The following is a 15,093-nucleotide window of genomic DNA, read 5'->3' as shown; positions in this document are numbered from 1 at the left end:
CTAAAACGTTTAGCTAATTATTGCTTGCACTGCATTTGATATTTTATGTACTGTGCCTTTAAAATGCCTGATTTAAACCATCTTAAGCGGGAGCAGGAGAGTAAGGGTCAGTTCACACGTTGCGTAAATGCTGCAGATTTTCCGCTACGGAATTAATTTCGGAAAATCCACAGCAAATACAGTAGCAGCAAAGGGGATGAGATAAAACAAATCTCATCCACAAGCTGCGTAAATACTGAGCGGAAAAAACGCTCAGAAATTGACCTGCGGTGCGGAATTTTATTCCGCAGCAAGTCAATTGTATTTGCGTAAACGCTGCTTATTTGTGGTGGGTTTTCCCAATTGAATCCAATGTGAAAGTAACCGATTCCGCCACAAAAAAATACAACTCAGGAAAAAACATAAAGAAACCTTATACTTACCCAAGATTCCTCCTCCAGGCCGGCCTCCTGGGATGACGTTTCATCCCATGTGACTGTTGCAGCCAATCACAGGCGGTAGCGGCGGTCACATGGGATAAAACATCATCCCAAGAGGCCGGCCTGGATGATGTCAGAGGGCAGGCCTCTTGGGATGACGCTTCATCCCATGTGACTACCACTGCAGCCAATCACAGTCTGCCGCGGTCGCCTGGGATGATACGTCGGCCTGGTAGCAGTTTGGTGCGGTTTTTCGGCCAGAATTCCCTGCGGCGAACAGGGCGGATACACTGCGTTCTTTTACGCAGCATATCCACCCCGTGTGAACTCAGCCTAAGGGCCCTTTTACACCGGCCAATTTTTGGGCAAACGAGCGTTCACAAAATGTAAGTGATCAGAGTAACGAGCGCTCGTCCCCATCCATAGCTCCGTGTGACAGGAGCAAACGAGCGCCGATCACCCAGCTGTCTCGTCGGCGTCCCCTATTTCTGTGATTGATGCTCTGCAGATTGTTCTAGAAAGAGGGCGGAGCTGAATTTGAGATTGAAATTGAGATTTTAGAAACCTTGCTCCATCTCAGCCAGCCGATTGTTGGAAAACTGTTTTATAAGAACTGTGTGCCTCCATCTTGGAAGTTTTCTGCAACTTGCTATCAGTAAAGGAACCGTAAGTTTATTTGTTCAACTTTACTACAGTCTCCTGCCGTCATTTGCACTACACCATCAAGGGCACCCGCCTTCCACCAGCTGGGTGACATTTACACAGGGTGGTGGAACAACTACCACCATCATCTAAGTGCAACCCCCTCATCACTGTGCCAGCTCTAGGAGTGTGGGAGGTCTAGGGGAGACAGACCCTGCCACCGCGACCAGACCGTGATAGAGGACTACTACTCCCAACGTGCCAGCTGTCCCACTGGGTTAAACCTTACTCCACCTGAGTTGCTGCAATTGGACCTGAGTAATGTGAGACAGACTGGTTGCTAGGGACATGCTGCCTAACAACCCCATATAAAAGACTGGGGTTACAATGCAGTATATCCATAGCAATGCAGCAATCAGATTTACATACAAATCAGCTTCGGTAAGGCAAGGTTCACACCTCTCGTTGGTGTTTCCGTTATTCTGCTCCATTAGCGGAGCAGAAAAACGAAAATATCGGTTTTATGGTATGACAGACACGCCAGTGGCGCCCAATGGAACCCATTGACTTTAATAGGTTCTGTCAGGTTTTTGTCAGGATGTCCGTGGTTTTACCGGATATATATTTTTTCCAATATTTTCGTCCAGATTTGTTACGGTGGCCCCTAACGGAGCCGGCAACACAGATGTGAGGAGGCCCTTTTAGCCATACAGTATATAAACCATACTTACCTACTCTCCCAAAATGTACAGAAGAGAAGGCAAGTTCCATGGTCGCATAATTTCACCTCTTGTTCCTGCCATCCTCTTCACTCTGGGGCGCCGCTGCAGACAATGCCCTGGCACAATGGCTGGCATCAGGGCTTGGTTTGCGCCGGTTCCCGGGAGAGAAGCGGACTGCAGTAACGGGGTGAGGTGAGTATCTGATCTGTGGTCTGTATTTAGAGGGTCTGTGTCTATATTAGTTCAGGGGATCTAGTGTCTAAATTTATTTAGGGGGTCTGGGGTTGGAATATGTTTGGGGTCTGGGTACTAGTTTAGGGGTCTAGTGTCTTAATTTATTTAGGGGGTTTGGTCTCGGGTCTTTTTTTAGGGGCCTTTTGTCTGTATTTGTTTATGGGGATTCCATATATGTCTGCAGTTAGTATTTATGGGGCTTTGTGCTTATATATTTGTTTATTTGGTCTGGTCTGGGTCTATATTTCTTTAGGGGGTCTGGTTTGGTGTCTGTATTAGTAAAGGGGTCTGGCGTCTGTATTATTTTAGGAGATCTGGGGTATAAATTAGTTCAGGGGTCTGGTCTCGGGTCCGTATTAGTTCAGGGATTCTGGGTCTATATTTGTTTAGGGGGTCTGGTCTGGGGTCTGTATTAGTAAAGGGGTCTGGTATCTGTATTAGTTTAGGAGGTCTGGGGTATAAATTAGTTCAGGGGTCTGGTCTCGGGTCCGTATTAGTTCAGGGATTCTGGGTCTATATTTGTTTAGGGGGTCTGGTCTGGGGTCTGTATTAGTAAAGGGGTCTGGTATCTGTATTAGTTTAGGAGGTCTGGGGTCTGTATTAGTTCAGGGGGTCTGGGCCTATATTTGTTTAGGGGGTCTGGTCTGGGGTCTGTATTAGTAAAGGGGTCCGGTATCCGTATTAGTTTGGGGGTCTGCATTAGTTCAGGGGTTCTGGGTCTATATTTGTTTAGGGGCTCTGGTCTGGGGTCTGTATTAGTTCAGGGGGTCTGGGCCTATATTTGTTCAGGCGGTCCGGTTTGGGGTCTGTATTAGTTTAGGAGGTCTGGGGTCTGTATTAGTTCAGGGGGTCTGTGTCTATATTTGTTTAGGGGGTCTGGTCTGGGGTCTGTATTAGTTCAGGGGGTCTGGGCCTATATTTGTTCAGGTGGTCCGGTCTGGGGTATATATTAGTTCAGGGGGTCTGGAGGCTACTTGGGGGTCTGTCTTAATTTTAGGGTGTGATGAAGAGGACCGTATACACTATTTGTGATACAAATGGCTGAGGTTGGGTACGTGTCCTATATATCTCTAATATAAGTCGGCAAGTATGATGTTAGCGCCGCTGTCATACAGTCACACCGGAGGAAGGGTCTTATATCGATACACCATTTTATTAACCTGCAGAGCAATATGCAATAAATGACATCTCTTTACTTTCCAAAGTGCACATCTATGCGATAAGCGAGGATAGAAAAATAACACACATTAAAAACTGGGGCACAGAGCGGGGTGACAATGGATGGAGTACACAGTGGGGTATATATGTTTAGATATATAGATATGGGTCTTGTAGGATTTGGACCAGTGCTGTGTATATGGGAGGTGGAACATTCTGGAGACAACGGGCCTCAGGTATCATAAGGGTTCTTGTTCTCCATAGCGACCAATCAGAGTCTGTGTTACATTTCTACAGTGCAGTTTACAAAATGAAAGCTGTCTTCTGATTGGGCAGGGACGGTGATGCATGAGGCCCATGTTATGCTGGTACTGTAAGGACAGATGTGTATGTGGGGACCAGAACCCCCTGTAGCAGCTTTTGGGACATTGTATCAGGTTTTGATATGTGTAAACAATTAAGGTGCAAAAATTCTGTTGTTTTTTTACATTCTTCTTCTCCGGAACATAAAATGGATTTGAGTAGATGTAATGCCTGACAATTTAAAGGGTAACTCCACTTCTGAGGTACTTTCAATAAAATGTTATGGGACTGCCATGTTAGCAATTCCCATGCTGGGAGCTGTAGTTCCTGAACAGTTGGAGAGCTACCATAGACACACAAGGTGCCGCTTATCTCTGGCAAATATTGGATAAGGCTTCGTTCACATCTGCGCTAGGGCTCCGTTCTGTTGGAACGGAGCCCTGACAGGCACAAACGGAAACCATAGGTTTCCATCACCATTGATTTCAATGGTGACGGATCCGGTGCCAATGGTTTCAGTTTGTCTCCATTGTGCAAGGGTCCCGTCGTTTTCCGTTTTTGTCAGGCAGGACTCCGTTCTGACGGAAAGCTCCAACGGAACGTCGGAATGGAGCCCTAGTGCAGATGTGAACAAGGCCTAAGGCAGATGAAAGTCCATTCTTTCAATCCTTATCTCCCATATACATTACTTGGTTGGTGGATCCCACCTAAAGCCCCTATTACACCGGCCGATAATCAGCCGGTGCAGCGAGCGCTGATCAACGAGACATCGTTGATCGGCGCTCGTCTGCTCCGGTCACACAAAGCTATGGATGGGGACGAGCGGTCGTTACTCCGATCGCTTGTGCCTATACGTTATTGTCATGTCGGCAGCGTGGCAAATGTGCTGCCGACAACGATAATATTTTACTTTTATAAAATGATACGACCAGCAGATGATCCAGCGTTTGCTCATTCATCTGCTGATCGCTGCCCGGCATCGAGCATTCTATGATCGCTTGTCTGCCCGATAATTGATCAGTGTAAAACCCCTACAAACAAAAATCTGATGTCTATGACCGGCTTTAGAATAACCTGATCTTGACCACACCCTTTTACCAAATGCCGGTACCTCTAATGTTTATGGACAATCCCTCTAAATTTCCCATAAGTGCCCCATATGCTAGGCTTACATCACTCCCACCTCAAGCACGAGTGATTTGGCTAATGACAATATATAAGAGAATTGCTTATAATACAATTCCTTAACATTTTATGGGCAGTAATTAAAAAGTGGAGCTATCCTTTAAGACAGCGTAGGTTTCTTGAGCATGTGGTCTATCCATCCTCAGATGTATTCTGTGGTTTGGGTTAGGACAAATGGAAATGACCTAACATTGACTATGAACATTATGGGTTCTCCTTGCTGGAGTTATTCACAGAGGTCCAAGATGGCGCTCACTCATTTGTGCTATTGTGTTGGTGGCTCGGAATACGACTCTGGACAGGTGGACCACATGAGGGTGACAAGTACTTTGCTGTCTTTATCAAGTGGGTGTCATACATTCTGCAAGGTCTATGTTGTATGTTTGACAGACTCAATACTGTAAAGTGAACAAGCTGTGGCCCCGTGGTGGTTCTCCGATGGAGCTAAGGTGACCTGTGATCAGGTCTCCTTCCATGTAGGAGGTGCACCTATAGATACCAAGCCATGTAAACTTGGGTAACCGACCACGTGTCATGGATGTTTATACTCTAGAGATATGCTGCGTCCCCGCAAATATTGTCTCCCGATTTCCCGGTTGAGTCTTGATTTTGTAGCCCAAAAACAGTTAGGTCCTATTGATGACCAGCTGAAAGTACACCACTATAGGCCTTTAAACCTGGTGCCCTCTTCTGTATCTAGAGGCGTTACATAGATTATAGGTCATCCCACACCAGTTACCCAACAGTCAGTAGAGGTGAGGATGCCATCTCTCAAGTTTTATACCCTACATAGGAGCTGGCCAACATCTTCTAGTGTTAAATCTTGGCATACTATGGACAATACTACCTCTGTAGACCCAATCTTTCCTGGGTTATGTCATTATAGTGGGCAAGGAGGACCTGTTTCTACGGGTTATCTTCCTTGTCTTCATAGTTGGTAGTACAAATACTCAATGGCCCAACCTGAACTCTCAGGGAGGCTCCATGTCCAATTTCGACACCAATCTGGTTATCGATATTGGATGGTCCTGGATTCTGTGACACCAATAGGGTCATTTAGTCGGCCATATTCATTATAGAGATGGCACGAGTTCTCGTCATTGGAGAAAATGGGCAGATACGGGGATAAGCCATTATCAGCCATGATTGATTTTCATAGCTCATTGGTTCAGTCCCAGCTGATTGGTTGCAGGACAGACCCCGTCCTCTTCCGGACTAACCAAATATGCATGTTAATGGTGGGCTTTGTGGCCAACAAGACATCAACCGGGCAATCAGGTTTTCAGATATTGACCATATTATTGAATTATGCCCCCTTTCTGCTCAGTTGGCAGCAAATTTAATCTACACCAAAGTGACCTTGGGAGTACGCAAACTAAAGCTTTAGATTAGCCAATGACTGAGCATAAAACCGACATGGGAGAAAGTTACAGCGTCCTACCTACAGATTTGACCTTTTCTGTAAGACAACAGGTGAATGGACAGATACAGGTATCTATGTTGTGTCCCATGAGGAACCTATGTGTTGTATGAGCATGATGTGGACGGTTATGTGGATAATTACTCAGGGAAATACTTCAGCAGTTGCTCTGTGACCCTTTGATCAGTAAAGTGTTTGGGTCGGCTCTGAATATTGAGGTCGCCATCAATACGCTTCCTGTGGAGCAGCCCATTGGAGGTGTAGTCGGGGATTGCGTTATCAGTGTCCAGACGTTTGACACGCAGCAGATTGGCCGGGGCGTCTTCATCATGGTCGTCATCCAACGAGCGTCGCATGCGTCGGGGGGGAATGGGTGGCAGGCGCTGAGACATTTCTGCCTCGTTCATTGCAGATAAGACACGAGTGACTAGGTACCTGTGAAGGCATTGGACATAAAAGTTTAATAAATCACAACAATTATCATCTTTAAATAATTCTTGCCTAAATACTCTGTGCTGCTGGGAGACTGGCCCTTCCAATATCAGCCTCTGACTTTCCTCAACTTACAACTTCTTGTGGACCCTGTCATATGTTGGCCTATTCTTACAAACTGAATGAAATGTGTGGACAGGTCAATATCTCTCATCTGAAATACTCTGTGCTGCTGGGTGACTGTATATCTTTCACTATCAGACTTTCCTTTTGTTTGTATACCTCTGCTCATCAATCATGCACTGCTAATGAATAGTAAAACTAAGAGTCTGTCATGTCTGTGTGTTTTATTATTTTGATCAAGTTGTAGAGGTGGGGGCGCTGTTGCATTAATGTTTATGGAAAATATTTGCAGATGATAGTGGTGAAAAATGGTATTGCATGTTACAAATGCAGCTTTGAATTGCAAGAAGACTTAAAATGGCAAAACACGACTCATTTTAATCAGCAGTGAATAATCTAGAACATTAAATATAAATTGTTTAATATATAGCAATCTTTAGAACAAGATCTCCTTTAAATCTTGACTCTCATGGAACGAGTCATGGGCACCTGCTATGTCTTTCATCCACGTATAACAATAATCATGGATTTTAATTGCTGTGAATCATTCAGGGACTGTACGACCTAGATTGCTTCACTGACGACTTTTGACATTTAGTCAGTTGACAGGATAACCATCAAGTGACATCACTGCCCCATCTCGGTGACATCACTAGTTTCAGCCTGAGAGCCCAGTGCACTCTCATTCCCCCCCTGGCCTTGCCCATGGAACCAGTCAGATACTTGCTTACATTCTCTAGCCTCCCCTTTCAGAAAGACATCTGCATTCTGATTGGATGCCGTTGATCTTCTTATTTGTACTACGTTTTATGTCTAATCTAATCAGAGGAAACATCTCAGAACATGGTATTGGTGTTTCATATACTTTGTCCTACCTTAACATATCTTCATCCATGGGATATCCATCCTCGTTGGTCTCGTCTGGCTGAAAATGTAAAGAAGGACCTTCAAAGGCCCGATTCTGCCTGTAATGACTCTGCAATGCTTGTGCCATCTGATTCCGTGGGATCTGTGGTCTTGTTCGACTTCCCACCCCAATATCATCATAGTCCGGGTACGACCTCTGATATTCTGATATGTCTGCTGGTACAGGACCTGGAAAACCCTGAAGTTGGTCAACGTAAGCCTTACCCTGGTTGATTTGATTCCACAAGTGCAGAAGGTTTGCTAGATACATGGTCTCCTTATCTCTCCTCTGACCTTCTTCTACCAATTGTTGGAGGGATGGACTATCATGAGTAGGTTCAACTCTTCGGGGGTTACCCATCCTCTCCATGGCTCGGGCAAGAAGTTCTTCTTGAGGATAAGCAGCCAGTCTAGCAAGCATAGCTTGACTTAGGTCAGGGTATAAAGGCTCATTGCGGACAGGTTCTGATGGCACATAGGACATCATATCGGCATCATAAGGTAGACTTCTTCTAATTCTTCGAGCGATGCCAAGGTCATCATGGGTCAATACGCCCAGAGGCTGGATGTGAAAGCAAATGGGTAAGAAAGAAAAAAAGGAAAGAGCTGTAAGTGAATTTCCTGGACCTCCAGGCTCTGAGCTATTCCATATTGCAATCAATATAAATTTGTTTAGCGTTCCTCATTCCACTCATGAAGGACATTATGACAATTACGAGGCATGGACAAATAACAGGCATCAGACTACTGCTCTGAAGAGCTTGCAATCAGAACGGAAATATAACTTGACAATAAGTCATCCTAATACAGTACACTATGGAGGAAGAGTCCATTAGACCAAGATGGGCTCCCCTAAACATGTCCCCTCAGGAACCTGGATAAGATGCCACCACCTTGACCCAACACACAGTGCTGAGGGTGCGCCCAAGTTCGACGTTCCGCTCACCCTTGAGCAAGCGTTGGGTCTGCATTACCAATGGGACACAGCCAGTATACAGCCACCTGGTTACTAGAAATAGGATGGAGCCAAGGCAGAATACTAACAAAGACTAAAGGGGTAATTTCCCCATGGCCTTCACCACCCTATCCCCAGCTTTCACTGCCTTTTCTAAACTTACTTCCTAGTAGCACATTGTGAATTTACCCCATAGTGTTGTTATTTTATTTGGGCACTATATGGTAGTAATACTGGGACACTGTATGGCGCTATTATGTAAGCACTGTATGGAGGTTTTGTTTAGGCACTATATGGTATTGTTATTTGGGCACTATATAAAACTGTTATATGGACACTGTATGGGACTATTGTGTAAGCAGTGCATGGTGGTATTATTTGGGCACACTATGTCACTAATATGTAAGCACTGTATAATGGTATTATTTGAACGCAATGTAATATTATTATTTGGACACTATATAGCACTGTTATATGGGCACTGTATGCCACTATTATATATAGCAGTGTATGGTGGTTTTATTTATGCACTATATAGCACTATTATATGGAAATTTTATGGCACTATTATATAAGCACTGTGTGGAATTATTAGTTGGGCACTATATAGCACTGTTATATGGATACTGCATAGCACTGTTATGTAAGCACTGTATGGTGGTATTATTTTGGCACTATATAGAACTGTTATATGGATATTTTATGGCACTATTATGTAAGCACTGTATGGTGGTATTATTTGGGCACTATATAGAACTGTTATATGGATATTTTATGGCACTATTATGTAAGCACTGTATGGTGGTATTATTTGGGCACTATATAGAACTGTTATATGGATATTTTATGGCACTATTATGTAAGCACTGTATGGTGGTATTATTTGGGCACTATATAGAACTGTTATATGGATATTTTATGGCACTATTATGTAAGCACTGTATGGTGGTATTATTTGGGCACTAAATGGTATTATTTGGACGCTATAGAGTGTTGTTAGTTGGGCACTTATATAGCACTGTTGACATTGTTTGTCACTATTATATAATCAGTATATGGTGGTATTATTTGGACACTATACAGTATTATTATTTGGTAACTATACAGTATTATTTGGACACTATACAGTATTATTATTTGGGCACTATACAGTATTATTATTTGGGCACTATATAGCACTGTTATATGGACACTGTATGGCACTATTATGTAAGCACTGTATGGTATTATATGGACGCTAAATAGCACTATTATGTAAGCAGTGCATGGCGGTATTTTTGGGCCCTATATAGCACTGTTACAGTATATGGACACTGTATGGCACTATTATGTAAGTACTGTATGCTGCATTATTTTGCCACAGTAAAGCACTAAATGACCGCACATAATTTTCCCAGCGGCTTTCACAATCTTTGATCTGGTGCCGGATGCAGGTATTCTATATAGACCTATGCAGTATACTAACCCAGAGTAATTCTATACAGAATTATCTATTCACACAAGTAATTATTCTACAAAGACCTATATATCCGCCCAGGCACAGGGCCATAGTATACTGACTTATATACAGTATTTGTATATATGCACTGTGTGATGTGATACTATCCTATATCTGCAGGTGCCCGACTAACCCTAGTCCTGTTATTGGCAGCATCCTCTAATTAGCAGAGCTCACCCACTAATCCTTGGCGTATCTGTATCTCTGACTAATATCACTGCAGCCCCAGGAGAAAATGTCATTACTGATAATGAGGTAACCAAGCGCTGTATGGGCTCCGAGGACATTATAGTCTATATATACAGAGCGGGGCTGAGTCATACGACGGGGTCTCTTAATCACATAAGGGGCTTATTAGATGAGATCTGTAAAGCAGGAGATCATTATTGATGGAAATGGCCACATCTCATCATGAATGTCATCATAATTAGAGGAGGATGGGGACAGAGTCTTGGATACATGAAAACTACCGTAAGACATAACATAATCGGGGTAAAGATGACCATAGACATGACATTCAGATGTTCCAACCACCAAAAGATCTTCTGATCTTTCCAGGTCCAGATCATCCAAGAGGGCATGTTTATGTCAAGGAGCCAGGAGGGTGGAAGGATCAGGAGTTGGCAAATCTCAGGAGAAACAATAGTGAACAGATAAAAAACCACCAAGCACAGTCCCCCGGGCTGTCCCATGGTGACAATAGACATGAAGACCATCAGTAAGAAGACCATCAGTGAGAAGACAATCGGTAAGAAGACCATCAGTAAGATGACCATCAGTAAGAAGACCATCAGTGAGTTGACCATCAGTAAGATGACCATCAGTAAGATGACCATCAGTAAGATGACCATCGGTAAGAAGACCATCGGTAAGAAGACATTGGTAAGAAGACCATCAGTAAGAAGACCATCAGTGAGATGACCATCAGTAAGATGAACATCAGTAAGATGACCATCAGTAAGATGACCATCGGTAAGAAGACCATCGGTAAGAAGACATTGGTAAGAAGACCTACAGTAAGAAGACCATTGGTAAGAAGACCATCGGTAAGAAGACCATCGGTAAGAAGACCATCAGTAAGAAAACCATCAGTAAGAAGACCATCAGTAAGATTACCATCAGTAAGAAGACCATCAGTGAGATGACCATCAGTAAGAAGACCATCAGTAAGATGACCATCAGTAAGAAGACCATCAGTCAGATGACCATCAGTAAGAAGACCATCAGTAAGATGACCATCAGTAAGAAGACCATCGGTAAGAAGACCATCGGTAAGAAGACCATCGGTAAGAAGACCATAGGTAAGAAGACCATCAGTAAGAAGACCATCGGTAAGATCGGATGATAGTCAACTGATGTCAGCGGGTAACTTAATTCCTCGTCCTCAGAGAGCTCAGGAGAAAAATATTGGATCATGGCAAGATAAAGAATAATCGGTGACGCAGAGAGACCCTGGGGAGCGATCACAAAGACAAATAGAAGGAAGACGAGGGACAGGCGGAGGAGATGATTGGATAAGGATGATAAGGAACGGAGGAGAAGAGATGAAGGATGAGGAGGACAGATGGACAAAGCCTGGAAGGATGGACAAGACATAAGAGACAGCCATGGAGCAATACCCAGATAAAAAGAGAGAGACACTGACCTTACTGAGTGCACTCGGGACAGACAAACAGACAGTGACAGCCACCAACAGGATACAGGGGCCCATCCTGACAGAAAGACGCTGCCCTGATATGAGAATGCTGTTACTGCTGGATGGAGAGCCCGGGATCTGACAGAAAAGACAGGAGGAGGGAAAGAGCACCACCCCCATGCTGCATTGTCACAGCATCCGAGGAAAAGGAGGGGGTCTGGAGCCTGCTGTAACGTGTACAACCACTACCTGATTACCGCTCCTTATATACAGGATCCTACCTACTCCTAATACACAGACAGCAAGCAGATATACTACCGCCAAATAATGTACAAACAAAAGGAAGAGGACCACTCACCACCTCCTAATATACAGAGATCAGACCACTCACTTCCCCTAATATCCAGAGATCAGACCACTCACCTCCTAATATACAGAGATCAGACCACTCCCCTCCTAATATACAGAGATCAGACCACTCCCCTCCTAATATACAGAGATCAGACCACTCCCCTCCTAATATACAGAGATCAGATCACTCACCTCCTAATATACAGAGATCAGACCTCTCACCTCCTAATATACAGAGATCAGACCTTTTACCTCCTAATATACAGAGATCAGACCACTCACCTCCTAATATACAGAGATCAGACCTCTCACCTCCTAATATACAGAGATCAGACCACTCACCTCCTAATATACAGAGATCAGACCTCTCACCTCCTAATATACAGAGATCAGACCTCTCACCTCCTAATATACAGAGATCAGACCTCTCACCTCCTAATATACAGAGATCAGACCTCTCACCTCCTAATATACAGAGATCAGACCTCTCACCTCCTAATATACAGAGATCAGACCTCTCACCTCCTAATATACAGAGATCAGACCACTCACCTCCTAATATACAGAGATCAGACCTCTCACCTCCTAATATACAGAGATCAGACCTCTCATCTCCTAATATACAGAGATCAGACCTCTCACCTCCTAATATACAGAGATCAGACCTCTCACCTCCTAATATACAGAGATCAGACCACTCACCTCCTAATATACAGAGATCAGACCTCTCACCTCCTAATATAGAGATCAGACCTCTCACCTCCTAATATACAGAGATCAGACCACTCACCTCCTAATATACAGAGATCAGACCTCTCACCTCCTAATATACAGAGATCAGACCACTCACCTCCTAATATACAGAGATCAGACCTCTCACCTCCTAATATACAGAGATCAGACCTCTCTCCTCCTCCTGATATACAGAGATCAGCCCACTCATCTCCTAATATACAGAGATCAGACCTCTCACCTCCTAATATAGAGATCAGACCTCTCACCTCCTAATATACAGAGATCAGACCACTCACCTCCTAATATACAGAGATCAGACCTCTCACCTCCTAATATACAGAGATCAGACCACTCACCTCCTAATATACAGAGATCAGACCTCTCACCTCCTAATATACAGAGATCAGACCTCTCTCCTCCTCCTGATATACAGAGATCAGACCTCTCACCTCCTAATATACAGAGATCAGACCTCTCACCTCCTAATATACAGAGATCAGACCTCTCACCTCCTAATATACAGAGATCAGACCTCTCACCTCCTAATATACAGAGATCAGACCACTCACCTCCTAATATACAGAGATCAGACCTCTCACCTCCTAATATAGAGATCAGACCTCTCACCTCCTAATATACAGAGATCAGACCACTCACCTCCTAATATACAGAGATCAGACCTCTCACCTCCTAATATACAGAGATCAGACCACTCACCTCCTAATATACAGAGATCAGACCTCTCACCTCCTAATATACAGAGATCAGACCTCTCTCCTCCTCCTGATATACAGAGATCAGCCCACTCATCTCCTAATATACAGAGATCAGACCTCTCACCTCCTAATATAGAGATCAGACCTCTCACCTCCTAATATACAGAGATCAGACCACTCACCTCCTAATATACAGAGATCAGACCTCTCACCTCCTAATATACAGAGATCAGATCTCTCACCTATAAAGGTCGGTCCACACAAATACATTTTAAAAGCCAGGAAAGTTTAGGAAAAACACGCTGAATGAGGCAGCTGCTTGTCCCGGATAAGTGGCATCACCCGCATCAATATTTTGCTAACATCAAACGAGTAAATAATTATTTTCCATTGATGGAACAGGAAATATGGATCTGATGGTCGGTAGGATAAGAATACAACACCCGCAGCTTAAAGGGAAAACAATTACTATAAACTATAGGATAACAATAATCCAGCACCTGAATAATAGTCCAGGAACTCGGATAATCCCAAATGTTTCCAGCGCAGAATTGAAAATCATTATGGAATCTCACAAACCTGAGACCAAATACGAGTACAATTAAAGGGCAATTAAACGACATAGTGACAAGTCAGAAGTTTGTCAAACGTTTAGCTACACTTTAAGTATATTTCTGCATGATAATCCAGAATGTCTGATAATCCTGCTGGTCCCATTAGAACTGGATTAAAGGAATTAAACTAGTTTTTCCAGATACAGAACTACAAATCCCCTGCACAGACATAGAGTTAAATGCTAAAAATGTGGTTGCCTGCAGCCACCACCAGAGGGAGCTCACTCTATACTGTTTTATGATTGAGTTCAATGTATAAATGTATGCAGTTAGCTCCCTCTAGTGGTGGCTGCAGGTAACCAATAATTTTACTGTTGTTAAAATAATGTCTTGCACTATTGTTCTGCTAATCTCACCGAGTGGTTAATCTACTATTTGTGACTGTTTTCCATATTACCTTAGTTCCTGACTCGCCTGCCTTGAATGTTGCTTCCCTGGGATATAAAAGTGAACCTCTCATAAACATAAAGTCCTAGATTTGCCATTCAGGATTCTGGAAAAGCTGGGTGGCAACTCCATTTCACTCATTTGCCTGCAGGTGTCTGTGGCACTAGGCAGAAACAATTTCTTGAATTAATATAACAGCTATGAGCTATTTCCACTGCTCATAATACCCTGATCCTCAATGCCGCCCCCTGGTGGTTAGGCAGTGAAGGGGACATTACAGAAACATAAACTGACAAGTGACAGCGTATACCGAGGTCATAGTAGTTTTATTGATACGTGGGTACAAGCATTGGGCATGTTGTGTATTTTTTTTACCAGTCGGCTTTGTTCGTCGCTCCACATAAATATTGGCAGAGCTGCAGATTCTTCATTCAGGAAGGAAAGCAGAGGGAACAGCACTCCAGGCAAATGTCCAGGCAGTCTGATGAGCGGCAGCCCTCGTCCAGGATGGCACAACCAGGGTCGCAAGGCCACAGACGGCCACACATTAATCCATCAGGGCACAGTGACCCACAAAGAGCTCCGTCACTGCAGAGCCCGCAGCTTAGACACCCCAGGACTGTAGAACACAGGATAGAGACCTCACAAAACAGGCCA

General features: G+C 43.8%; 1 protein-coding gene across 1 annotated transcript; it reads right to left on the bottom strand.

Moving 5' to 3' along the window:
* Window positions 1–4,514: 4,514 nt before the first annotated feature.
* LOC142659121 (uncharacterized) lies at window positions 4,515–11,828 on the bottom strand. The gene is made up of 3 exons (XM_075834904.1): window positions 11,643–11,828; window positions 7,514–8,106; window positions 4,515–6,518 (listed from the first exon to the last, which is right to left on the bottom strand). The coding sequence occupies exons 1-3, from the start codon at window positions 11,811–11,813 to the stop codon at window positions 6,224–6,226; spliced, it is 1,059 nt and encodes a 352-aa protein (XP_075691019.1). The 5' UTR covers window positions 11,814–11,828; the 3' UTR covers window positions 4,515–6,223.
* Between the last annotated feature and the right edge of the window lie 3,265 nt (window positions 11,829–15,093).

This window comes from Rhinoderma darwinii, chromosome 8, assembly GCF_050947455.1.
Source record: "Rhinoderma darwinii isolate aRhiDar2 chromosome 8, aRhiDar2.hap1, whole genome shotgun sequence".
Lineage (NCBI taxonomy): Eukaryota > Metazoa > Chordata > Amphibia > Anura > Rhinodermatidae > Rhinoderma > Rhinoderma darwinii.
Note: the sequence above shows the minus strand (reverse complement) of the source record. Positions and strands in the feature narration are given on the sequence as shown.